The sequence below is a fragment of the Ammodytes marinus genome, assembly GCF_949987685.1.
Source record: "Ammodytes marinus genome assembly, chromosome: 3".
Lineage (NCBI taxonomy): Eukaryota > Metazoa > Chordata > Actinopteri > Uranoscopiformes > Ammodytidae > Ammodytes > Ammodytes marinus.
Genome location: NC_137232.1, coordinates 29,902,136 through 29,927,993, shown reverse-complemented (window position 1 = coordinate 29,927,993; position 25,858 = coordinate 29,902,136). Strand labels below are relative to the sequence as shown.

Genomic DNA, 25,858 nt, shown 5'->3' with positions numbered 1-25,858 from the left:
CAGGAAGTACAGTGAAATCGAAAAATGTATTACGTGTTTATGTAGTACAACTTTAAATGTCAGTGTTTTTATGCAACAGTTTTGGTCTCACGTGTAGCTCCTATTGTCTCACCACGGTAAACTCTTTCCTCCTGCAGTGACAGTCAGAGCTACAACAAGGTGGCTGAGCGGGTGCTGCTGAGGCTGCAGGAGAAGCTGAAAGGTGTGGAGGAGGGCACGGTGCTCAGTGTGGGGGGGCAGGTCAACCTCCTCATCCAACAAGCCATGGACCCCAAAAACCTCAGCAGGCTCTTCCCTGGCTGGCAGGCCTGGGTGTAGGGTGTAGCCCCCTGGGAGAAGGTACACTTCAGGCAAAAGTGTAAAGTAAAGGACATGTGTTCCTTTGTCTACAACTCTATGATATGCATGGTAAAAGGCACTTTCCTTGGTCTTTGTTTTGTGCCAGAGGAACCCCCTTTTTAAGAAGTAGAAACTTTTTGAACAGTTCAGATGTTTGCCCAACAGAAATATTGCTGCTCTTGTTCACTGTTGAAGGCATAGTATCCCCACATTGTTTAAGTGGACGGTCACTATGCAAAAGAGTTTAAGAGTCAACAACCAATCTTCCTTTCTTAAATGATAATTTTTTCTGCTAACCGTTGCACTTTAACAGAACATATAGTCAAATGTTTTGCAAAATGCATTTTATACGAAAACAAACCCATAAGATCAACCCTATTCTTTTTCTGCAGTAATCTGTGATTGATATTTTATTTCTAAAGAAGAATGTAAGCTCGGTTTTAGGGAATTGATTGTTTTCAGACGGTTGACTGAGGTACGAAATGATTGATTATCGGCAATGAATACCTAGAACTCTCTACCATGAATACGTGTTTTATGAATGTATGCCTTTGAAGAAACTGCACTTGATATGTAATTTAAAACTTTAGCTGGCATAGTTTGTTAAAGTTCCAACTGTTTGTTTTTGCGGCTGTACCGCTCTTTTTCTTTTAGTATTAAATTACTGAATATTATGCCATGCTATGTAAAGCTTATAGAGTGTATATAGGGCCATTCAGAAATATTCATAGTGTGTGTACATGTTTCTTTTATTCAAAACAGCGACTTTCTTCCACGTTGTATTTCTTGCCCGTTCTGTAACAAAATGCTGCGTTTTAACACAATGGTTGTGCAATTAAATAAATGTTTTTTTTTTTAAATTGTATCTTCGTTCCCATCAGAATTGTACATTACCAGAATAAAATAATTTATACAGATATATAATTGCGCTCTTGGTAATGTCTGCTAATCATAGACTTAAATGTGTTTTGGCCTGTGTACAGTTCATGTTGTGTAACTTTCCATTGTGTAGTCACTCCCCTCGCCAACAGCTCAATAGATAACACTCTATGGGGGTGTTTGTACGAGGTCTCAGTCCTTATTGTGTCCTGTTGTGTGCTCAGGGGGAGCACTTCAAACCCATTCCAGTGAACTGTGAGGAGTGGCCCCTCCCGTCAATCATACAAACTCTTTTATTCCATCATCAGTGTTGGATGCAGAGAGCAGAGCAGGACAATTGGGAGAGTGAGAGATTTTGGGTTTTTTCCTTTTACATAGCAGAGCTGTGAAATCTCTCCTTTTGGCTTCAGTTACTCTTGGGAGTGGACACCAATGTTGATGAGAACATTTAGGTGCAAGATTGATGTTTGAATTATCTGAGGAAATTATCCCACTGCATCCATCAGTTAAGTTGGTTGAACAGAAAATGACCACCAATCCGGTAAGTTTTCATTTACATTTAAATTCAGTTTGAAGAACAAATTAAATTAGAAATGCATATCTAAATGGAGTAGCTCCTTTATGCATTTTAATTTAAGTGTGAGTAAATAAAATGTGTGTGATTTTGTTTTTGTAAATGCTGGACAATCTGATTTTTTTTATTTATCTCTTAATTTAGCTCATATATTTTAAGCATTTTTGTGAACATTTTATCTATAACATTTAAACCACTTTACAAGGAACAAAAGAAAAAGATTCTGAAATGACCATCACTTCAAGCAGCCAGACTATGGAAGAATAATTCTCATCCCTTCTGCTCCCCTGACAGTATCTGGAAACAGGTGTTTGGAAACTTCCAGCGCCCAGCCGATCAGATGTCCAGCCTCAGTATGTTCATCATCTGGGCCCAAGACCTCCACCTGAGATGGACCACTCTCTTCTCAAACACAAAGGTATAGTCCCCAGTCACCTCTTCAGTCCATTCACTAAATGCTGTTGAAGTAATTATGATAGAACTGTTAAAACGAGGACTCTGTGAAGTCTTTGAATAAGAGTTCTTCTCAAGGGAAGATTACTTGCAGGCTATATATGCATTAACATGTCAATGGTTTGACACGCTGTCATAAATGTATACTTGAACATATACTGAACAATTTCATATGAAAAAGGTAGGCAATCAAAAATAAAAGATTTGGCAATTAATAACTCGTTATATTTTTAGAACAAAAATATATATTTTTCATTGCATTTGGAACATAAATTTTAATTTTTTCCCTCTTCAAACTGGAAACTAATATATATTAGTTAATTAGTTTAATTAAATAATCATCACCGTGTAGTTGGCACTGTATTTAGTGTAGACATTCATATTGCAACAGGAAATGCAATACAATGATGAATGAGGGGTTTACAGATATATTATCATATTTTCCCAAAAGCATCATATTTTATCATTTTTAACACTATTTTCATTTAAATGAGAATATGAAATTATTATCAGTTATTATACTCCAATACATTACATTTTCCTAATTATAACTATAACAATATAAATGTAACTGGAACCTTTTTGAAAATTTGAAGATGGCAGGATGGCAAAACCTGCCGTCACTACATAAAGGCAGCCATTTTGGATAGGTCATTCAAAAGCCCACTACTACACATAAAATACACCAAACAGAAGTGTGAAATTGCAGGTTTCTAAGGGAAATCTTGATCATGTTGATAACATAAAGGTCTCCAAAAACCCTGTAGCAAATATGATACATTACCAGTGGGTGCACTGAGTAAATTAGTTTCTTGTCAACCTGTGTGTGTGTGTGTGTGTGTGTTTGGTCCTGTCAGATATGAAACGGAAGTGTGTTAAGTATACTGTGGCTGCTGTGATCTCCCTGCTGTTCCTCCTACTGGTGGTGGGAGTCCTCCTCGGTTATTACTGTGAGTATCCTGCTCTGTATATGCTATACAGTATATACAGTATTCATTTATATGCTCATATGCTATTACATCCCTCATGCAGAACGTAAATTAAGTTGTGCAGTGTGGTCACAATTATATCCTTCTCTTCTCTGTCATGTCCTCCCAGTCTCCTCTCCCTGCATGCACGGGATGAACTGTGGTGATGGGAGCTGTGTGTGGGAGTCCCAGTGGTGTGATGGAGTGAAGGACTGTCCAGCGGGCCAGGATGAAGACAAGTGCGGTAAATAGCCAAAGTACTCTGCACATCTTTTACAGCTGAAAAGAGCATCTTTAAAGTTACATTAAAGATGCTACGAGGAACTTTTAATAATAATAATGATGGATTGGATTTATATAGCGCTTTTCAAGGCACTCAAAGACGCTTTACAGGGTTCCAGGTTCCATTCATTCACACACAGTCATACTGGTGGTGGTAAACTACCATAGTAGCCACAGCTGCCCTGGGGCAGACTGACGGAAGCGTGGCTGCTATTCAGCGCCTACGGCCCCTCCGACCACCACCTCAAACATACAGCAGTCATACACATTCACATGAGGCAAGGTGGGTGAAGTGTCTTGCCCAAGGACACAACAACCATGACACAGGTGGCAGAGCGGGGATCGAACCGCCAACCCTTTGATCGTTGGCCAACCCGCTTAACCACCTGAGCCACGGTCGCCCCAAAATATTCCTGTCTTAACTTTTCCTCTGATAATCATAAATTACATGTAGCAGCAAACGAGACCATCAGTGCAAAGAATAATATTTGTATTTATTTTTTCTTCATGCCTTTGTCATGGGTACGCTCACCCAGGAACTACAGCTGGCGTAGTAAAAACACTACCGCTTTTATCCAAAGGGGGTGCAAGAATGAACAAAAACTGAAAGTTCGGGGCGCCCTTAGCTCAGTTGGTAGGGCGTCCCCCCCATGGGCCTCGGCCAGCAGCGGACCCGGGTTCGATTCCAGCCCGCGGTCGTTCTCTGCATGTCACTCTCCTCTCTGCCCCATTTCAACTCTGTCTCTACACTATCAATAAAGCATAAAAATGCCAAAAAAAAATCTTAAAAAAAAAAAAAAATAAAATAAACTGAAAGTTCCTGAGAGCACATTTAAAGCTACAATGCTTAACTTTTTTATATAAATAAATGTCGGTTACATTTAAGCCATCACCAAACGAGTTGACACAAAGATGATTAAGCCTATCAGGTCCACAACACTCTCTCTGTATTTCTCAGTATGGCAAACTGGTGTCACCCCGACACTGGCACTGTAGGAGCTCAGAAAAATCCCAAGAAGCACCCAAGAAATGTTTCAGTTCTTAATTCTATACTGCTAAGAAAAAACCTGTACGTACAACAGAAGGAATATAAATCCATGTGCGATCAAGGAAGGCTTACCTCATGTACAGTAGATGTGCCATCAGTGTTGTTGTTATTACTCAGAATCCCTCCTGGGGGTGATAGAAGTTATGCACTATAGCTTAAGGTGATATTTTGTGTTTGCTGCTTGCTTGTTGCTCAGTGAGGCTGCATGGTTCCAGTTTCCTGCTCCAGATCTACTCCACTCAGGGTAAAAACTGGAGGAGTGTCTGTTCCCACGGATGGAGCGATCAACAGGGAAGAGCCAGCTGCCAGCATATAGGACACAGCGGGTGAGATTTTTGGACTGCTTATGTTTTTTTTTCTATATAATTTTTTAAATAATGTATTTATAGATAATTTGTTTTAAACATACACACACATAAAACACACTGAAAAAAGTAATACAAAAATAAACAAGGCATACTCTACTATACAGGTTTATATGTCAAACTAAAAATAAAAGGGAGTTGAGGTGTCAAGTAGGTCCCATCAGTACTGTAAATATAGTCAAACAAAGGTTGTCATATTTGATTAAGCTTCTTTGCTTTCCCTGAAATCTCATATTGAATTTTCTCCATATATAAAGTACTGGAGAACTCTTATGAGCCAGATGTCAAAACAGGGGGATATTATTTTTCTATATTCTGAAGGATTTGTGTGTGGTTCAAAGGAAGTTTTTACATTTTTCATGGCGTGGTTTGACAGGGGCACATATTTTAAATCAGGCCGGCAGGTGACTGACTCAGATGATGGATTCTTGAAAGTCAAGTCTGACTTAAATCCCGAGGCCTCCATACTGCAACAGCTTGTCCTCAGGTCAGTGAAGACGGTTCCAAACACAATAGTATGAAGTTATCAATAGTGAACAATATCAATCAATCAATTCCCCCTTAAAATGTGTGTTTTGCTTTTTTTTTGCAGCAATACCTGTCCGAAGAACAGTGTGGTGACATTACGTTGTATTGGTAAGTACAATATGTTACGCTTTGCATTGTAAAGCGGTGGTAAAAGGTACGACAGTGATGCTGGAACAACTGGTCTCTTGTTATTGGTGGAACTGTACGCAGGAGTAATTGTGTTCTTCAAATGTTTCCATTTTTCGAATTTAATTTAAGACCCTGTTATCTGTTTCATTTTTCGATACATGTGAAGTTGTTCATTGCTTTTTACCTTTTTGAATAAAACTATCTATACTATAACACTTTATAAATATACTGTTCTCCTTGCAGTATGCCTTTACACTGCATTCGTTTACAATTTGACTGTGGTTTTACAGATTTTATATAAGACTAATAATAATATTTTACAGGAATTTTTTAGAACATTTAGATGTGTCCAGCCTGATAGCAGCTTTGTCCTTTTAGATTGTGGCAGTGGGGCGAACTCCAGCAGTGCCTCTCCCAGGTCCTGGCCCTGGCAGGTCAGTCTGCATGTTGCCGGCTTCCAACGCTGCGGAGGAGCCATCATCTCCCCCTACTGGATAGTCACTGCAGCACACTGTGTGGCCAGGTGAGGTGCCCACTGGATTGTGGGTCAGATTCACCCAAATAGCATGCTGATTTCAACACTAAAAATCTTGGCTGGACGTGGTAGAGTTAAAAAAAAACAAGATATGAGGTACAATATGTAGCAAAGACATGGTCCAGCTTGAATCTGTCCTCTGCTGTTTGTCTCCCCCTGCAGGGTATCCAGCCCTGAGGACTGGAAAGTGTATACTGGTGTCGTGGATCCACTGGGCTCCCTGTTTAACCCTGTTTACTCTGTCAGCCACATCATAACACACAAAGGCTTCAGCAGTGTCACTCGAAGGAATGATGTCGCTCTGATGAGGCTTTCTAAACCTCTGTACTTCACAGGTGCTTATAGACAGATTGAATCGCAATGCAAAACACACATCAAATGAATAGAATAAAAGCAAAGTGAATCCCATTTGTAATCATATTCCCTAGTATACAAAGAGGTGTTTTGTTTTTCTAAGCATCATTGAATGGGGTGAACAAAATTATTTAAAAAAACATTAAAAATGGGTATACAGTTGAATCAACACCTATCTGAAATTTAAAAAAACCTAGCACTATAACTTCATGAAGGGATGAATTGTTGGCAAATGAGTGTATATTGTCCTTTAAAGGCCTATGAAACCCTGCCAATAGATGCCTCTGTTTCCAGATGCTGTAATCATGTAATATAACCTTTATTTTATTGTTTTCCTTTTGCAGACTCATAACAATATGTTTTTTTTTGTAGCCTCCAGTACTGTGGGACCTGTGTGCCTCCCAAACATTGGTCAAAACATAACCGCTCCTCAGAAGGCCTGGATAACACGATTTGATCACACAGCAAACAGAGGTGAGTGAGTTATGTTTGGAATTGAGCGACAAAACTTTCTGTGAAATCAGAAAATGCAACATAAAGATTTACCTTCGCAGGACTTAAAAGTTTAAATAAAGTTTCCACTGCTCTCTGCTACTGTGTGTGTGTGTGTGTGTGTGTGTGTGTGTGTGTGTGTGTGTGTGTGTGTGTGTGTGTGTGTGTGTGTGTGTGTGTGTGTGTGTGTGTGTGTGTGTGTGTGTGTGTGTGTGTGTGTGTGCGTGCCTTTCTGACTTAATGTTACTTAATTTTTAATTGGTAAAACTCTGATTTGTGGGTCAGTGGTTAAGGTAATGGTTAGGTTTAGGGCAAGCACTAGTCATGGTTATGGTGAGTCTCCAGGAAATGAATGTAACTCTATGGAAAGTCCCCAAAACTGACCTGAGACAACATGTGCCTGTGTGTGCGCTTGACACCACTGGATGGCACTCATTGACTTATTTTATTGGCTATAGTGATTTGCCTATCACCAAATAACTTAAAATGACTTTGAATGTCTTGTCGTTTGACAGAGTCCGACTCTCCGTACCTGATGAAGGCTCAGGTGTCTCTCATAGATACCGCAGAGTGCAACACGTCAGCTGTTTACACTGGCAGGATATCACAGGACATGCTATGTGTCAGAGGGCTGGAGGCTCCAACCAATGTGTGCCATGTAAGACTAAACAGTCACACACACCCACACAGTCTTTTTTTCTCTGAAATGTCTTTTTAATTTAAATACTGAAACCACATGAAATATGTGTGAATTGATATTATACGCACCCATGTAAGAAAACATTGTATTGTATTTTAAATATCAGATGGGATCACAGCTTAAAGCCGGGGTTCAAATGTTTTAAGCATTAACTGCAAATGGATCCTTTTAGTAGATATTCCAGTATAGTACTCAGGGCAATAAGTGTAAGTAGCAACAAAAACTCAAACAGTCTTCATAATGACATATTTTCTGGTACAGTCCAGATTTTCTCACCATGTAAAAATAGTTCCTGTTCTTGAAAGAATTTGAAGCATTTCCATGCTCTTATGTAAGTCGCTTTGAGGCATAATCAAACAAGAGCCGCACTGTGTCCCTGTACATGGTAATAGGCTAGCTTTAAACAAACCGTTGCACTGTGTGACTAACAACAATCCAGTTACACAGTCCACTCAACAATGACTGGAAAGTTTTGGAGCGCCTAGTTTGCAGCTGGCTCCAAAGACCCAAAATGCTCCTCAAACTCAACAAATAGCGTATACTGTAGAGTTTAACTTTCACCAAAGTAGACATTCTAATCTCTGTGGGGCCCTTCATCTTGAATGTGGGCGTTGTGTAGTTGACTGAGTTTTGTGCTTCACTCTTTCTCAGTCTGTTAGCGGAGGCCCTCTGGTGTCCCTGAAGGATGGAGTATGGTGGCTGGTAGGGGACAGAATTTGGGGTGAACGCTGCAGCGACCAGAACAAACCAGGCGTTTATGGCAACGTTACCTATTTCCTGGACTGGATCTACCATCAGATGAGGGTAAACACCAAGGACATATATGACTTGTAAAGGAACTTAAACATCAGCCATATTGTGTATGAATTGGTAGCATTTGATTTCATCAGCAAATACAGTAAGAATTGATATCTGCCTGGTGCTCCAAGTCGTAATTCTTGTGAGGCTACAGATAACTGAAACAATTCACGATTGACAGAGAACTAGTGAGCTGCATTATGATTAGTTGTTGGTGTATTTCAAAACAAAATAAGCCAAGTTAGATGAGGGCGCTCATGGTGTAGTGATTAAAGAGTCCCCCTAAAAGTTTGTGTTCAACTGTACTTGTCTGAAATAGTACATGCTACGTTCGTGATTTGTTTTAGCATTTACAAAACAGAAATTATGTTTTCACAATAAGAACATATTTTTAATTGTGTTCTGTTCACAGAAGCATCAAGACGACTGATGAAAGACCACAGAAGACATATCTATGTTTGTGTTTACGAGTGGGCAGACCTAACTTTTTTTAAATCAACGCCTCAACAATACCTGTATCACCAACTTAACTTATTTTCTACGTATTACTGCTCTGTATCTTTAATATGTACATCACTGTCAATGCAAGCTTTGGTTTTGCAAATGTACGCAAAAAGCTGCAATTAACAATGTTTTCATATCATTTTATAAAATGTGTTTTATACATAAATTCTTTATTTTAGTCTGTAATAGTATGACACATAATGGAATTTTTCATTGAATGAATGATTTGTTCTTGCGTGACCTTTCACAAATTTAAATATTTATTTATTCAAAATGATTTACATCTTTCATTTGTCCACAGGTTGTTTTGTTTACAGCACAAGTTAAATTTAGGCACAGACAAAATACTAATTATAAATAAGTGAAGAGTCAAAGATTCAAGTGTACCTTCAATTTGACAACTTTTCAAGATACCTTTTTCAACTGAAAGCAGGTAAGAAACAGCACAGTCTCGGCAGCGGAGCAGGTTTTACTGTACTGCGTCACTGACTAGTACATAATATGAAGCGGTCGCTAGAGTTTTATAGCAAACAGGTTGGTCAGCTACGCTAGAGAGCAACTGTTACTGTAGTGCTCGGGTACAAAGACAGAGCAAATATTTCCAAGGTGTCAGTTTCATAAATCCTTTGGCTTCTCATTCAGTGTTTGTATAAAATGTGCACTATAAACAAGTACCAGTCTACATCTAGTGTCTAACAAGCAAAGATTTGGTCTGATAATACAATTCTTGTACATTCAAAGAGATTTAAGCAAAGTTGGACGCATGTTGTATTCAACACTTTGTACAATTACATTGATACAACAAATTGCATAACAGATCGAGAATTGTTGATCTTCAGATTTATATTTCACTTTTGATTAACTTTACAAAGAGCAATTCAGCAGAGTTAAGTCTGAAACAGCTGATACTTTATATACATTTGTATCAGCAGTGAGTGGAGACTTAAAGGCACTGCATGCACTGTAAACAGGTGTGTAACATCTCTAGGGACATTCTTCCTATTAACCACAATTGTTTGAGCAGCTTGTCCCCTCCATTCCACACACGCACACACTCTGAGGCACCTGTCATGGAAGACTGGAGGTTAACTTATAAGTACAACAAGGCACTGAACACTTTTCTTTACTGATCACAGAGTTCAATTAGATCTTTCAAAAATATCTGTTAGGTAGCAGATTACTCACTGTTAAGTCACAAAGGTGAATACAAAATGTGCCTGAAGGTGAAATCAGCGACTTCTAAATTGTTCAAGACAGCGACAATGATTTGAGCATTTGTCGTTTATGTCCTCCCCACCTGTAAGGTAGAAATTTCACCCGTATAGCTATATTTTCATACAATTCATTTATTTTGTTTAGTGTGCATTAGGACTTATTTTATCAGTGTTTCATACTATGGTTTATCCTGTTTGTTTAAGTGTCCTACATTTCCCAGAACACCTTTGAAGGCCCTAAAGGGAGTAAGTCTCAAACTAACACTTGAATTGAGTCAATGCTGGCGGGAGGGAGCAGAGCAATACCGATAACATACGAGTGCTTCCAGTTGAGAAAAAGTCATCCATCCCCATAACTTAAAAGCTACAGGGAATATCTTCATATGACCAATAATCAGTGAGAATAACAACCACCGAGCCAAGACATTGGAGCCATAAATGCATCGCCAACAGCTGTTTTTATGAAGTGTTTTTTTTTTTTAAAGAGAAGATTTTCCCCTTCAAGGGAGGCAGCCGCTCATTTGTCTGTGTCTACCTCGGCGGGGCAGCCTGAAGATGAGTGTAGTTTCAAGTCATTGGGACACTCGGAGCCAGAGAGTGTCACTGTCTGCTGCGGGCCCAGCCTCACCCTCACCCTCAGCCCTTTCTCCAGCACCTCTGTGGAAGGGCTGCTCTGCTGGCTGTCCCCCGCTCTCTTTCCTCTCAGTCACTTGATACGGTGGCGGACCAGCGATGACTCGTCCGTTATCTCCCCGCTGTGTCTGCGTCGGCACGGCAACACCAGCAGTAAGAGCAGGATGATGAGGACCAGTGCGCAGACCCCCATCAGGGCGTAGGAGATGACCCACAGCAGAGGCTCCCTCAGGATCACACTGGAGCAGTTGGCCGCCACGTCCGCTGACGAGAAGGGCCCCGCGATCTCCGACAGAGCCACTCCGTCAGAGCTCACTGCAGATGGAATATATACAAGACAATATGGTTTACAGCTGCAGGCCTCATTTTCTGATTGACTTATTACTTCAGATGTGAGTCAGCCAAAGTGCCTGAAAAAAGACACACCTGGTTATGTAAATATCAATGCACCACACACACACACACACCACCTCTAGCAGTTACTTTGTTTTTTTTATTCAGCCCTAATAAGGAGCTTAAATAAATGTACCCCAAAATTATTCCATATCTTTTTATTTTTTTTATGACAGGTGTTAAAAATCAGCATCATATGATTGTAGATGATCGAAAAAAGGCAGACACCTTTAACCTTCAGCCTACATCAGCTCCCAAGTCAGTTTGCTCAGTAGAAAAACAAAGGTTATCTTTGTACTTTTAAGTTGTCAGAGAGGCCTTGCCCAAGCTCATATTTACACAGTACCAGAGGGAAGTACCAGTCTTGGTTCAGTGAAGCTGCAAATATTATTTGGCAGTACATTGCACTTTACAGTTTGCTCTTCCACAAGTTCCACTTAACGCACTTCTCTCCCTCTGTTAACAGTTGCATGTCTTGAGGCAATATCATCAGCAATGTTTTGAGCAAACCTTTTCCTGCTCTTGGGTGATCAAGTTCAGCACTTCAAAACGCACAGTAAAAATAAAGTATACTGGAGACAGGCAACGCAAAAAGCAACATTCTTTTAAATAACATAGTATTATAACATGGGTCTAACAATCTATAGAATTGTAATACTCTCTGTTCTCTTGTTTGTATATGAACATCCGAACCAATGTTTTTACATACACACCAATTTGACTAAATTAACTAATCATTTTTGGACACATGATATGATGCGCTTAACATAGCTTTCTGTCTATATAATAATATCCTCGTATGATCTGTCACCTGCGCAGCTGCTGAGAGCGAATCCCAGTCTCCGCTGGGCGCGGTCAAACACCACGTTGAAGCCTTCCATCACGGTAGCACCGATCACCAGGCCGTTGGCGGACGAAGACAGCCCGAAACGAAAGCAGTCCAACGTGCCGTCCACGTCTGTGATTGGCTGGACGTACAGCTGCGAGACAACAAGACAAGTTAACAGAAAGAGTGAAGACGGATACAATGTGTGTCTCTCTGCTGTGTTTACAGTATGTTTGTGCCGATACCTGAGGCAGGATGGTGATGCGGAAGGACTGGCTGGTGTTGGTGGCTCTCAGGTAGATGGACAGCTTAGGGAAAAACCTCCAGGGGGTCTCTCCCTTCATCCAGCATGCAAGCTTGGTGCCATCCCAGAACCCTGAAGAAAACTCCTGGATCTGAACCAAAGAGAAAAAACAAGACACAGTCAAAAGAATAGACAGAGAGAGAGAGAGAGAGGGAGGGAAACATTCACGGCGAAAGACAAACGGAAGGTCAGTGCAGCATAAAAAAAAAAAAAAATATTTATTTTCTTTTTTTGCTGTTCTCTTTCATTTTTACACCACTTGGGAGTTATCTACAAGGACTGTGGGTACATTAATTGAGAACCTTGCTCCCAGGTTCAAATTAACCTCGACTACTGTTTGTTGTGTGCTGTTACAAACGGTGAAAAATATGTGAAATAGAATCAGGAAGGGGAGAAAAAAAAACAGCCTCGGCACACACAAACACACAATAACTACTGCTCCTTCCTCTAAAGGCTACCACGTCCTTGAGCAATGAGTGTTGTGTGCTATCCTCCCCTGCATCTCTTTGCTCTGACAACATGTTTCATCATTTGTCTGTGGAGAAACGGGGCGGCGTACCAGAGAGCTGCGTGTGATGGCTTCTACCACCGCATTGAAGACGTTGACAGGGAGACGCAGCAGTGTCGTCCCACTGTCAACTATGGCTTTATCCATGTTATACTGAAAGAGAAAAGGGGAGAAAGAGTCAAGTGCAGTAAGGCTTCTCCACAGTTTAACCAGGCCCCTATGGAAGACCTTGAACCAAACAACAGAAATTAAAGAAAAAATGAGGAAGTTCTTTCACAGAAAAAAACAAACCTTGACTACATTCCCCTTGCAGTGCTTCTACTCAGATTATGTCTCATTTCCGTGTCTGTAACCGTGATACAATCAACTCATCCCGAATGAATGTTGTACAACCAGTATTTGTTTTACTGCTTTAAACTCACAAACATATCATTTACTGGCATGTGTTGACCATCTTTGTTGGTGTTGGTTCAGCAGTTTGCGTTAATCAAGTAAAGCAATGCTGAGTCTGAACTGTACCTCTCTGCAGTCCAGGTCCAAGTTCTGGTCGCCGACCTCCAGCTTCAAAACCTCCACTTGGTAGTACCACTCCTGTATTATAGGGGTGTACCACACTGACCCCCGATACAGAGTTGGTTCGGCCCCTCCCAAGACCTGAGGTGGGAACACAAATGCTTTTTTAATCATCCATGGGTCCAAACATGCTCTAGTGAAAGGTTTATCCCTCCATATTTTTGGCAAAATACATAAAATGTACACACACAAACATGCACACATACACCCTGCCATCTTAGCCATCTGTCTGGATCAATGGGTCACACGATGGAGAGGCAGTGAGCGAGGCACACAGCATATAACAGTGACAGACCTGCTCTCAGCATGACACTATCTTAGCTTAATTAGCTCCACTCTAACTAGGCCGGGACCTCCAGTGGAGAACCCATGTTGTCCAGGAGGGCACCAGCTAATATGTTTTCTACAATGCACTCAGCTGGTTTGTCTGATCCACTAGTGACAGCTTTTATCTTGTCTGAGAGGAGCAGTACTCAAACACAGACCCAGTGCTCTATGTGTGAAGCACATAATGGATATACCGCACATGATCAAATAAGTCAAGACACAAACTGTCCGAGCATTCCAAATCCCATAAATTATTATTTTTTTTTTTTTTAAGATATTTTTTTTGGCATTTTTATGCTTTATTGATAGTGTAGAGACAGAGTTGAAATGGGGCAGAGAGGGGAGTGACATGCAGAGAACGACCGCGGGCTGGAATCGAACCCGGGTCTGCTGCTGGCCGCGGCCCATGGGGGGGACGACCTACCAACTGAGCTAAGGGCGCCCCGATACATTTTATTTTTATTTAAAAAAAAATTATTTTGCTAGCATGCAGAAGGCATACAATTTGGACACACTTTTACTTATTTATTTAATCAAAACATTGCGACATGAACTTGCAAGTTGCTTGTATATCTGTCACATTGCTGTTTTCTCACTGAGGCTTTGTCGAAGTGCCTAAACTGTATCACGAAAGAAATAACTGGCAGCAGAGATTATATTAAAAAGAAAATCTTAAAAGCCTTGGTAACACTTTACAATAAGGGTACGTTAATAAACTTGGTTAATGCTAACCAAGCATTAATTAAGCATTAATAACTGCTTAGTTAATGCTTAATTAGAATGAGAGAATTAACTCAAAATAATGCTTAACCATGCATTAGATAACTAAGCATAGTTCATGCTTAACCAACCATTAACTAACCATTAATAAACATGTACAGTTAGTTAATGCTTTATAAGGATTAACTATGCATTAACTAACCAATAATTGTGTTAAGTAAGCATTTACTATCAGTTAATTAATGTACCTCTAGTGTTAAGTGTTACCAAAGCCGTTGCCTTTGAGCAAACTTTACAACCAAACCATGTTTGATATGATCATTTGATCAAACCCCCTACCCACTCACCCAGCCCCTCCTGACTACTCACCAGACTGCCTCCTGCTGGGTCCTCTGGAGTGATGGCTGACATACCGGCTCCGCACATCTGGAGGGAGAAGATGTCAGGAATACCCAGTGTTTTCACCAGGGAGTTGAAGAAGGGCTCCACGGACGAGTCGGGCTAATTGAGAGGCAGAGAGATGTGTGATCATCAACGCGTGTGTTCAATCGATTTTAAGCTTTGGGCTTTCAGCTTCCACATTTGCATTTAAGGCTTGTAGGCTACAGTAGTTTTGAGGGATTATTCAGACCAATTTAGTATGAACGTATTTTCTCTTTGTCAAAGTATAGACAGCCAATAACATGAAGATCTAAAGAATGAAAAATGAAAACTGAACCGAAAAATACATTTTGTGAAGGACTAACATTCCTTTTACCAATACGGAACTGCATGAAAAAAAGAAAAAACTAAATAGTAAGCAGGTTTAACTTTAATTTACAAGGCTTGAAGAATAATGCACTGGTTGCTATTACATTATAATACGTATTTATTATTTCAGATTCTTTAATGATGTTTTAAAACAGACAACATATTTTTAATGGAGGTAATGAACGAAACAATATTCCGACCACTGTATGTGTGTGGACATATGTGTGAGACTTATGCAGGTATGCTCCTTGACAAAAGTACGTTCGGTCTCACTCCCGTTTTCCTCATAAAAGGTTTTCATGTCACTGCTGTCTGTCTTATCATGTCACGCGTATGGCAAAGGGGCTGAATTGAACCTGAACGTTCAGGAGACCCCAGGCCAGTGTGGTTATATCTGCCCCTCAATCACTCGCATTTGATTCCCAAAAGGTTGCTGCTGTCAGCACACGCAATGAAAGAAGGTATTGTGCCGGTTCAGAGTGTCGTCACTCAACGCAAAATTATCATGTTGAAGAAACCTGAACCTGAGCCAAGCACCTTGCCTCTGTGCCACTGCCACACACATAGCATGTACACTGACTGGAGAAAAAAAAAGCAAAGCACTTTTATAATCTGCTTCTTCCAAACTAAATAAATGTATATTTTTGCAATGAAGAGACTGGATAACCATATATTGTTTTTATCCAATGAAATGAAATGTTCAAAGTCCATTAAATAACCTCCAACAAAACTCATTTTGAATTGGTACAATATGTTAGGTGAATCATTTTTAATTATTGTCTAATAATCAAATGTAGAAGACATAAGGAACTAACTAGAATATCCAACAAAAAAAATGTCAAAAAAAGGTATATAAATGAGGGATATTAGTATTAGAACAAAGGTATTACACAAAAGTGTTACACACGTGATTGCGGAAAAGATTAATCTTTTTTGTTGTCATGTGAAATGTCCATGACTACGCCCTGATAAGATCTCTGTTTGAGAAGTTAATCAGTGCTCTAAAAGAGACATGGGATAGAAGGAAGTTATGTGGCCCTGCTTGATGAACTGGGCAACAACAACAAACAAAAACGATATTAACAAGTGACTTCTTTCTTCCCCACTCTGTGTGCCTTGCATTTTTCACATTTGTCTGTTTCCTGCATGTATTTAAAATGTTTTATAAAACTTTTGAATTAGCTGATTTGAAACTTAAATAAACTAGCAATATGAATCACTGAAAGGACTTAAAGCTAATATCTAATAATGATTTATGGTTAAGAGCATCTCTCTCACCCTTGCAAGCATGGGATAGGCCAGTCCCAGAATGCCCTGCCAGTTGACCCCAGGCAGGAAGAAGCCTTCAGATGAGAGGATGGCAGCTATGTTGATGATGGTGGTCCCATTTGGGCCTTTTGGGATGGAGACGCGGTCCATGCCCAGTTCACCTTCCCAGTTGCCTTGGGTGTACCTGACAGCCACGGTCCGCCCAACTGACTCATATGTACTGGAGCTAAGCACACAGGGGGAAGGGAAACCAAGCATGTGAATAATAGTTACAAAGGCCTGTGTGGTAGCTATATAAATAATAACATAGCAATATCCATTATGTGTGACTGACTGTCAAGAGAAACTGTAGGTTATGAGGAGCAGACAAAGTAATACTAATGTTTCCAGCCACTCACAGTGCAGTGTTGAAATAGTGAGTAATGAATGGGTGTGGAGCCGCAGCCACGGCGAAGTTACTGCTGCCGGTATCCACCAGGATGTTCACCTGAAAAACACAAGGCTTTTGTTTAACAACCTTCCAGTTACCTGGTGCAAGAAAAACCACAACCTAACTCAACAGCTGTAAGAGAAAGTGGGCTGAAGCCAGTGAACAGTGAGAGGAAGAATTGAAGCTTTTCAAATGTAATCAAGCTTTTGTGTTTAATGAATAAGAATAGAAAATAAAATGCAGAAGAGCATTTTTTTTAAAGTTTTGAGGGAGAACAGATATTTGACCTGAAACTGAAAAAGTTTGGACTGGGCCTATACATACTGATTTCACATTAACTTGAATCAGACACGTTGAAAGTATCCATCTACAGATCCCAGGGACACACATACTGGTGTAAAGAGCTTCACTATGGAATGGAACCAAAAATGACTATGCACCTCCAATTTGTATTGCTCTCTAATGTGTGATCTACGACTGAAACATGACAGCCTCTAGCTAATGACATGACTGTATGACCCATCCATCCATCCAGGCCTGCTGGTATGTGTCATGTGCACAGTGGGGACCAGCTAACAGCAGTCTGAGATAATGTCCTGAAGGCATCGTAGTCAACGAGCAGGAACTAATTGGCCAGCCAACCCTCACCATGACGGCCACATAAACATAAAGCCCCCCACGGCCGCCTGATGACTCCACAACAAAGAGGTTCATACAGTGCTCTTATGTCACATGACACAATCTAAATAAATACCAAGTGTTCATTGTGCATGCTCAGCTGCACAGGCACAAACACTTTACTGCAACAATCAATCTATCATCACTCCACTGCACTGCGGCTGCCATTGTTTTTGACAAACCGGAACAGTACGATGTAGTTTATTTAAAACATTAAAGTGTTTGTCAAGCAAACAATGAATTCTAAGTTATAGAAGCGGCCTCCAGCCTATCACACAGAAACCATGTCTAACTTACTAGAGGAAGAGTAGTATCATAAGTAATACCTAGGGGGCAAAACCCCTTTTTTTTTAAAAACAGACATGGAGCGTTGTAAAAGGTTGTTCACCAGAAATGATATCCAGGACCTTCCAGGATCCCAACCTGGGTGGACAACCTGGTCAACAAGCTGCTGGAAAGCTACAGGGGGCCGACATAGAGCAAATCAGAACCACTGTTTAAGCGAATGGGGATGGGCTAATAGGGAATTTTTTAAACTTATAGATATCATTATGAAACTTTTCAAGTTGATTACTGACATTAAAACAACAACTTTTTGTATTACAGTATTTTCCAAAAAGTTTGAATAAATATGAAAAATCATCAATAACTTACTAATGATGCGTAAATTTACATATCTGCAAAGCCCCAAAATCTAGATGTTGGACAAAAGCAGAGTCAATTTGTTTTAAAATTTTGAAAACAAAACAAGTGTCCAACTGCCTGAAGCTTTTCCTAATCACAGTTCAAATTTGATCAATAACCCATAGAAAATGAATTTTTTACACTGTTTTTTCTAAGGGAATGTCTAGCCGTTTCCTTAAATACCAGCTGGAGACTCCAAAAGGACACTTTTGGTCCATGGCACATGAAATGTAACTGTGTAAAAAATTAATTTTCTATGGGTTATTGATCAAATTTGAACTGTGATTAGGAAAGGCTTCAGGCAGTTGGACACTTGTTTTGTTTTCAAAATTTAAAAACAAATTTAATTTGTTTTCTTCCAACATCTAGATTTTGGGGCTTTGCATATGCAAATGTACGCATCATTAGTAAGATATTGATGATTTTTCATACTTATTTAAACATTTTGGAAAATACTGTAATACAAAACGTTTTTGTTTTAATGTCAGTAATCAACTGGCAAAGTTTCATAATGATATCTATAAGTTCAAAAAATTCCCCATTACCCCATCCCCATTCACTTAAACAGTGGTTCTGATTTGCTATGTCGGCACGCTGTAGCTTTCCAGCAGCTCGTTGACAAGGTTGTCCACCCAGGTTGTGATCGTGGAAGGTCCTAGATGTCATTTTTGATGAACAACCTTTTACAACGCTCCATGTCCATAAAATCACTTTGCCCCCTGGGTATAATTCCTTATAGCCAAAATTCCATTATTATGCTTAGGTCAAGTCATCTTAAAACAACAGAAAAAAAAGCTTATTATCAGTGATGTGTTATGAACCAGTTCAATCGGGCACAGGAAGTAGCAGACAGTTGGCCCTGTTCCGTGTGAGGCAGGATTATCAGGTTCCTGCTCATTGGATAGGCCCTGGTCCCATGGCTGAGACTGTGCCATCTAAAACCCCACCGCTGCTGCCTGGCAGATGGCATCAGTCCATTCACACCATAGGCCTGAACCTGCAAAACAAGCCAGACTGGAAAATACATGGAGCTTGACGGTAGGGAGGGGGTATTTCCTTATCCCAACACCAACTATCTTGTGTAGTCACACCATCCTCCCTTAGCTGGGCTGCTGAGCCTCAGGCAAATCTCTTCCTCCCGCTGCTGCTGCAGTTGAGCGCTGGTTCACCTAATTGGCAGTGGCTCCATGGCGGCACCGTGCATCTGCTACCTGTTTGTACCAATTAGCAGATGTGAGGCTCTCCAGCCGACACCTCAGCCCGGCTGGGCCATATGCTAACAGATGCAGCAATTAGTGGCTCATTTGAAATGGGGCCTCGTTTAACACCGCAGCCCTGTAATCACAACATCATTTAGTGGCAATAATACTGAGAGTTATTACTCAACAGTGTAGCAGCGTTTTGGCACTTCATAAGCGATCTGAACCACACTGGATTGAGCTCTGCTGATATGAATGACTGATATAAAAGGTTTCCCTGTAACTGACAGCTGGAATATCAACAGGTTCCAACCACTACATGTATACTGTAAAGTATAACCCATCTCCAATCCATTGAAGAAAAAGTAACATACAATTCTGTTGCTGTGGTGTCCCTCTGGATCTCTCATAGTAATAATCACACACTAAAACTAAAATACATTTTAACATATCATGGAAGATTTGACCAAATGAATGAAAACATTTAGGTGAGCTGGTTCAGGGTGTTTGCCGTGCCTGTAACAAAGGTCTATTACAAATCAACAGGTGAGGCACCCTTGACCCTATTTTTGCTCCTTAGATAAAAATGGATCACGTGTCTTATATTCAAAATACCAATAAACTAAAACACTAGCTATGGATAGAAACTAATTGTTGAATAGACTCATCACAAACCATTTAGGTATCTTAAGTGTAAATTCAGCAGAGATATAACTATGCTAAAACTATGGTAATAATGCTAAATTGAGGTATAAATGGTAAAATAATTGTTAAATGGAGCACCATGGTAGCCAACCATGGAAGTGACACTAAATTCAAGACATTTTTTTTTTATCAAATAATGAATTGTATTTTTTCCACATGAAATAAATTACATATTTGAGTTGCTTCCTAAGTGACCAGTAATCTTTTTGAATCATTGTATCTGGGGATGAGAGTCAGATGATGATACCGTTAATCTGTTGTTATTCAGTTACCTGTGGACGGTTGATTATTAGTATGCATAGTTTAGTGCACAACCTTCTCTCCCTGCAGCCTTTGGGAAGTCTTGAGGAATAAAATGCTGATTAGAATACATTATTTTATGAGCAAACAGTACGTTTGGGGAATTTCCTCCTTTGAACAACAACTTTAAACTGCCGTGATCCATTACTATTGATTAAAAAGGACATATTTTACATATTTTCCAATTTAGGGCTGGTTGTAAAAGTTGTCTGGGAACTCATACTTTGATAAGCGCTGCAACATTCTCTTCTCAGAGGTTGACGCAGGGCAGTGGTAATACAGACAACACTGATAAGCCTGTGTGAGCCTGATAAACTGAGCTGTGCCATGCCAAGAGCCTTAAAAAGGCCCTGATCTCTTTAACTTGAGAAGCTGAGGAACAACAGAGCAAGTCACTAATGATCATTCACCTCTTGTTTAGGTTCAGTTTTAGGTTCAGTTTAAGCTCCTTTTCACAGGTCCGCTTATCACACAATGGCAAACCAAGCACCCTAAAGCATTATCTATTTTATAATGCAGTGAACGAAGGGAGAATCCCTCATTTAACTCTACCGGGAATATTAGTCACCCCTTAATCTTTATGATCGATAGTTTGGTACTTTACATACCACGCAGTATAAAATAATTACAATAAATGTAATACTTAAATGTAATACTTATTGGTTTGCTGTGCAAACCAATAAACCAGCAAAATAGGGGCGCTTAAAGAAAGAGTGTTGTTTTGTACAACTGTGGGGCTGCACTTTGTTCCCTGGGAGCCTCATAATCCCAGTCAGCTGCCTGGTAAGAAACAGTGGTCCTCACAGGCAGCATCATGTGAGCGCATGTGAGCGGCAAGGGGGTTTAGTCTACCTACAAACCCCAAAGGCTGCAAAGACTTGAGCTAGCTGCAGCACCCTGCAGCCATGATAGGCCTATTACCCTGCCATGATGGCACCAAGTATAAGCCTGGGTCCATCTGATTTTATGGGCCGGTTTCACAGACAGGGCCTAGATTAAGCCAGGAGTATTAATGTGGACTAGTTAAACTGGGACGTTTAAATCACTTTCATGGATATGGCTTAAGTTTGGTTTAGTTAGTCTGAGACTATGAAGTCCTGGAGTAAGGTAAGTAAACCTGATTGTGAACACCTGCCCATGAGCACATGCTGCTGGTCCAACGGTGATCATAAAAACCCGGAGTGAAGCAGAAACACCATTGCTTGTGAGAAAAAACAATGGCAGAGCTCAAAAAATCCCATCAATAAACTTTAATGAATTTGAAAAAAATCTATTGAAAAAAAAAATAGTTTGAAACCATCCAGTTATTTAATCTAAAAGCCATACTGCTGGGACTGAGCAAATAAATAGTTGGGCCGCAATTTGCAACAAATTCAATTCTAATGAAAATGTTACTAAGAGAACAATACACCAACTTCCGGTTATCTTCATTATTATCGGTATTTCACATCTTTCTCATTTATAATTTTGACATTATATTTAATGATATCTGCACTGATAGACTGTGGAAAAACCCGAATCTCGCTTTAAAGAAGAGCTTGCCACAACCTTTCAACAAAGGACAAAAAAGATGACGTTGCATGAAATTATGCCCGAGAATTCCATGAACAGAAAATGCAATATTTGAAGGAAGTATGACATGAAAATGAAAATGGACATGAAGTTGGAAGAGAGAGCTATGATTCAAACAAGATACAGTACTGAGACAATTGTGATTACTAATCACAGTGAAGATATAAATAGAAAATAAAAGGTGTTCATGTTGTGTTTTGTCATTTTGTTATTCATGTGTGTCAGTATTTTAAATCACAACAACCACATTTGAAAACAGAATTGTTTCAGACACTCATTTTATTATGCTGAATATATCTTCAATTTAAATGCATCCATCTAATAAACTCAAAGTTGTTATTTTCAGTGCATTTTCCATATTGAAAGTGGTCTCGAAATGTAAATTAATCAAATAAATGTTTTGGATAAGACCTATCCACAAGTACTTTTCGGGCTGGCCTCTGCAGTGGGAGTTGGTCTTCATTTAGATATTCCAAATAGTCCAAATAGTCCATGCTCTCTCACAAACACCACTAAAATGAAGTTAAACCTGCCTCTTTGGAGGATTAAATTAAGATCAAATTTAGACCTAGAGTAGCTCTAGTCGTCCGTCTTGCAATTGGCTTTGTTTAATCCAGAATATCTTTAATCTAGGACTATTTTAAACGGAGTCTGTGCAAGTAGCTTTGAATTAATCCAGCTCAACAGGCATTTTAGTCTCGGACTAGCCTTAAGCCTTGTCTGTGAAACCGGCCCTATATGATGGTGGTTGTATAATGTGCCCGGTTTATAGTCTTCCTGTTTTCCCTCTGTTGGTGTCAGTCCTATGAAAGAGTATCTAAAAGATGGGTAGCCAAGGCCGTGGGGGGGGGGGGGAGGGGGAGAGAACATGCCCAGCAGCATAGTGGGTCACATGATGAATGGACAGGCCCCTGTAGACACACACGCACACGCGCACGCACACACACACGCGCGCTAATCCAGTAACTAAAAAGTGAACGTGGGAAGACGATGGGAAGTTAAGGATTGCAACGTGAAAGGAGAGATAGGGGTTTGAGACAAACGCTTTCTAGAAAACAGATTTTTTTTTTTTATCAAAACAAAAAATATACACATAGTAAGTAGCCTACATTACCGTTTGACCAGGAGTGCCAATGGACATTTCTATGTAGTAGCCTCTTCCAGAGTCCCCTTGCAGGTTGTTCACCATGTCCAGAAAGTTCACTGTACCAGTCGGATCAGAAGCCAAAGAGAGGCCGGTGTTTCCATCAGACTTTAACACAACTCGCTGCAGAGGTGTCAGAGCCGAGGAGACATTGTACTTCCCCGGGTATATTTTTAGTGGTATGAAAATGTAACTGTCGCACACGCTCAAGTATAAACTCAAAGCAAATGCCCATATCGAAACTGATGTAGCGTGTACCATGGCGGCGTTAGTTTCTATAGTGATAAAAACAGCAGGGAAAGTCTGGGAGAAGACTCAAAAGTTTGCTCCCCAGCTACGTTTTAAGTATAGCCATCATAAAAACGCAAACCGCCATCATGAGAACGCTGCCTCTCAGACCGTCAGAAAGAAGCTAAAAATACTGACATGTTAACGAATGTGAATGACACCGAAAACAACTGTCCTGACGGTAGTCACTTAACTTCTGAGAGAAATGTATATCGCCTCCATCCACTCCTCCGACGCTGCTCCGACGGCGTGAAGCTGGCCGAAATATAAACTGGCACTTCCGGTTGTGGGCATGTTCAAATTAAAGGAAACATAAACGGTCATTGTTTTGTTGTTGAAAACCAGAGTAGCAGTTTGTACGTCGGCAAATGAGTTTCGTACGGGATAATATCTATTTTATACACTGTCCATGTATAATACAAGTGAAGAGAAATCACAAAAAGCAGGCACAGACTAGACCGGGTAAGTGCATGAGGATAGCCAAAGTAAGCTAACCTTCAATTCTCCTAACTTTTGCATAAAAGCCTTGCAGTGCATTTGCGTCAAGTTCATGATATTTATTACGTTATTGAGAATTTTCTCACAGTTACATATGATTCGTGTGGCTGTTTTCTTTAGTTTGTTTCTGTGTTGCTTTGTGTTTTTGTCTGGTGTCTCGCTTTTATTTTGAAGGCAAAGTGGCCCCGACCGTTGGTGTCATTTCCAACGTTGCTGTTAAAAACTTCTAGTTACAGTGAAATTGTGAACGTGAATGACTTCCCACTGTGTGTGTGTGTGTGTGTGTGTGTGTGTGTGTGTGTGTGTGTGTGTGTGTGTGTGTGTGTGTGTGTGTGTGTGTGTGTGTGTGTGTGTGTGTGTGTGTGTGTGTGTGTGTGTGTGTGTGTGTTCTTCAAACAGTGTCACATAAAAAAATACACATGGTCCACGGTTTGTGCTCTGCTTAGTGTGTGTTTTACAGTGCAAATCCAATTTCCATACTTTTGGCCATAGCCTTTTGTACTTTGTTATGGTAGTGTAGTAGCCTATTTTTTAATTTGTTCTGTCACAGCAAAAGGAAATGCACTTGTGCTTAGATCAGAGGCTCAATGTAATCAGCATAATACGTATATGAAATCTTTAACTCAGCTTTGTATCAGTGGCTTTGCTGTGCAGCAGTAGCACATAGCCTAGGCCTACATTTTCCTGACAAGCTATCCCTGAAAAAACATTTCTATAGACATTTTTATTCATTTTCCCATTCAATTTAAATGCTATACCAGTCCAAGACTCTTCATGTAATTTTTTTTTAAATGGTTTGTTTAGTAGGCTAAATTGTGCTATATTTATTTCCATCGTTTAAAGTAGCCTTTTTAAAGACAATCCCCCATTGACAGCCAATGTAGAAGTTGTATTGCTACTACAAACCACATTGAATATTTAAAACAGTCATTCCATGAATCTGGTACGATTTGGACTTAGACATTTTTGGATTTTTGACCAAAATGTATTACTTTTCTGAACATCCCACAACATCAAGGACATATTTAACCCTAAGAAACAGATATTTTCCCATCTCAGGCATCAAAGACCTTTAATTATTGGCCATTATTGTATTTTATTGGCACCAATTTTTTTCAACCCCGTTATGGACACTGTGACACCTGTCTGAATATGTTTATAAAATGCATTCTTTATAAAATCTACATTTTTGTACTATTCAGATGTCCCCCAAAACTAATGCAATATTTGCAAATATAGAAATTACACAACATGTCACTTTTCAGCAATACTTAAGTATGAAATGGGTACCTTTTGTGACAGCAATCACACCATTTTTGATCAAAGTGTGATCAAAATGTGGTTTTACTTAATATCTTTAACTAAAATCAATATTCTGATGATTGCCCTAAATATTTCAGACATAGTTCAACAAACAGTTCATATTTTTTATAAGCTTTAAGGAATAAATACCATAAATGCAGGTGTGACGGGGTTGAAATTAGGGTAACGGGGTTGAAAATGGTAACGATGTTGAAGGGGACATAAACAGATTAGAGTTTATTTTGGACTCTAATTACTTTCAACTGTCAAAAAAGTAACAGGGTTGAGTGTAACGGGGTTGTGATTTTTTGCTCATTATGGCTGCTGCTCTGCATGTGTGAATAACAGGAAAGCACACATGGCATGCATGAGATAAGAAATCATAAATGTATTCAAAATTACAAATATAATTTTAACAAGTTATTGTTTTCTATCTTTATTTCATGTAACGGGGTTGAGTTGTTAAGCTTGACGACTACAATATCATAATTTAAATGACTGAAATATACCTGTTAAAGGTGGTGGCAACTTGCCTCTTTCTGCTGTTGTTGTTCAAAAGGCCTCTAACATGTCTTCTAATGTATAAGATATGG

General features: G+C 39.8%; 3 protein-coding genes across 4 annotated transcripts in view; 2 read left to right on the top strand and 1 right to left on the bottom strand.

Annotated features, from left to right (window-relative positions):
• atm (ATM serine/threonine kinase) overlaps positions 1 to 1,166 on the top strand; it is a 33,407-nt gene extending 32,241 nt beyond the window's left edge. For both annotated transcript variants that reach the window (XM_080025087.1, XM_080025088.1), the window contains one exon: positions 138 to 1,166. In XM_080025087.1, coding sequence (XP_079881213.1) covers positions 138 to 318 — 181 coding nt within the window. In that variant the 3' untranslated portion in view covers positions 319 to 1,166. The remainder of the gene's footprint in view (positions 1 to 137) is intronic.
• A 1,938-nt stretch (positions 1,167 to 3,104) lies between these two features.
• Positions 3,105 to 8,874, top strand: LOC307248444 (transmembrane protease serine 2-like; the record flags this gene model as incomplete). The annotated part of the gene is made up of 11 exons (XM_080024841.1): positions 3,105 to 3,195; positions 3,344 to 3,457; positions 4,740 to 4,869; positions 5,285 to 5,395; positions 5,501 to 5,544; positions 5,944 to 6,088; positions 6,263 to 6,435; positions 6,827 to 6,928; positions 7,462 to 7,604; positions 8,298 to 8,450; positions 8,857 to 8,874. 11 exons carry the CDS (start codon positions 3,105 to 3,107, stop codon positions 8,872 to 8,874), a joined length of 1,224 nt encoding a protein of 407 aa, XP_079880967.1.
• Positions 8,875 to 9,238: 364 nt separating this feature from the next.
• On the bottom strand, positions 9,239 to 23,676 carry bace2 (beta-secretase 2). Its single transcript, XM_080025305.1, has 9 exons — positions 23,148 to 23,676; positions 16,864 to 16,952; positions 16,475 to 16,691; positions 14,816 to 14,947; positions 13,346 to 13,480; positions 12,878 to 12,979; positions 12,260 to 12,409; positions 12,000 to 12,168; positions 9,239 to 11,110 (listed from the first exon to the last, which is right to left on the bottom strand). Exons 1-9 carry the CDS (start codon positions 23,436 to 23,438, stop codon positions 10,869 to 10,871), a joined length of 1,527 nt encoding a protein of 508 aa, XP_079881431.1. The 5' UTR covers positions 23,439 to 23,676; the 3' UTR covers positions 9,239 to 10,868.
• Positions 23,677 to 25,858: the final 2,182 nt, after the last annotated feature.

Bases quoted from the DNA above. Each gene is read 5' to 3' on its own strand.
- bace2 (XM_080025305.1), bottom strand. From the start codon at position 23,438: ATGGTACACGCTACATCAGTTTCGATATGGGCATTTGCTTTGAGTTTA. The intron at 16,953-23,147 runs GTAATGTAGGCT...TGTGTTTTTCAG, and splicing joins TTGGCACTCCTGGTCAAACG to GTGAACATCCTGGTGGATAC. The intron at 11,111-11,999 runs GTGACAGATCAT...TTCCATCTGCAG, and splicing joins CGCTCTCAGCAGCTGCGCAG to TGAGCTCTGACGGAGTGGCT.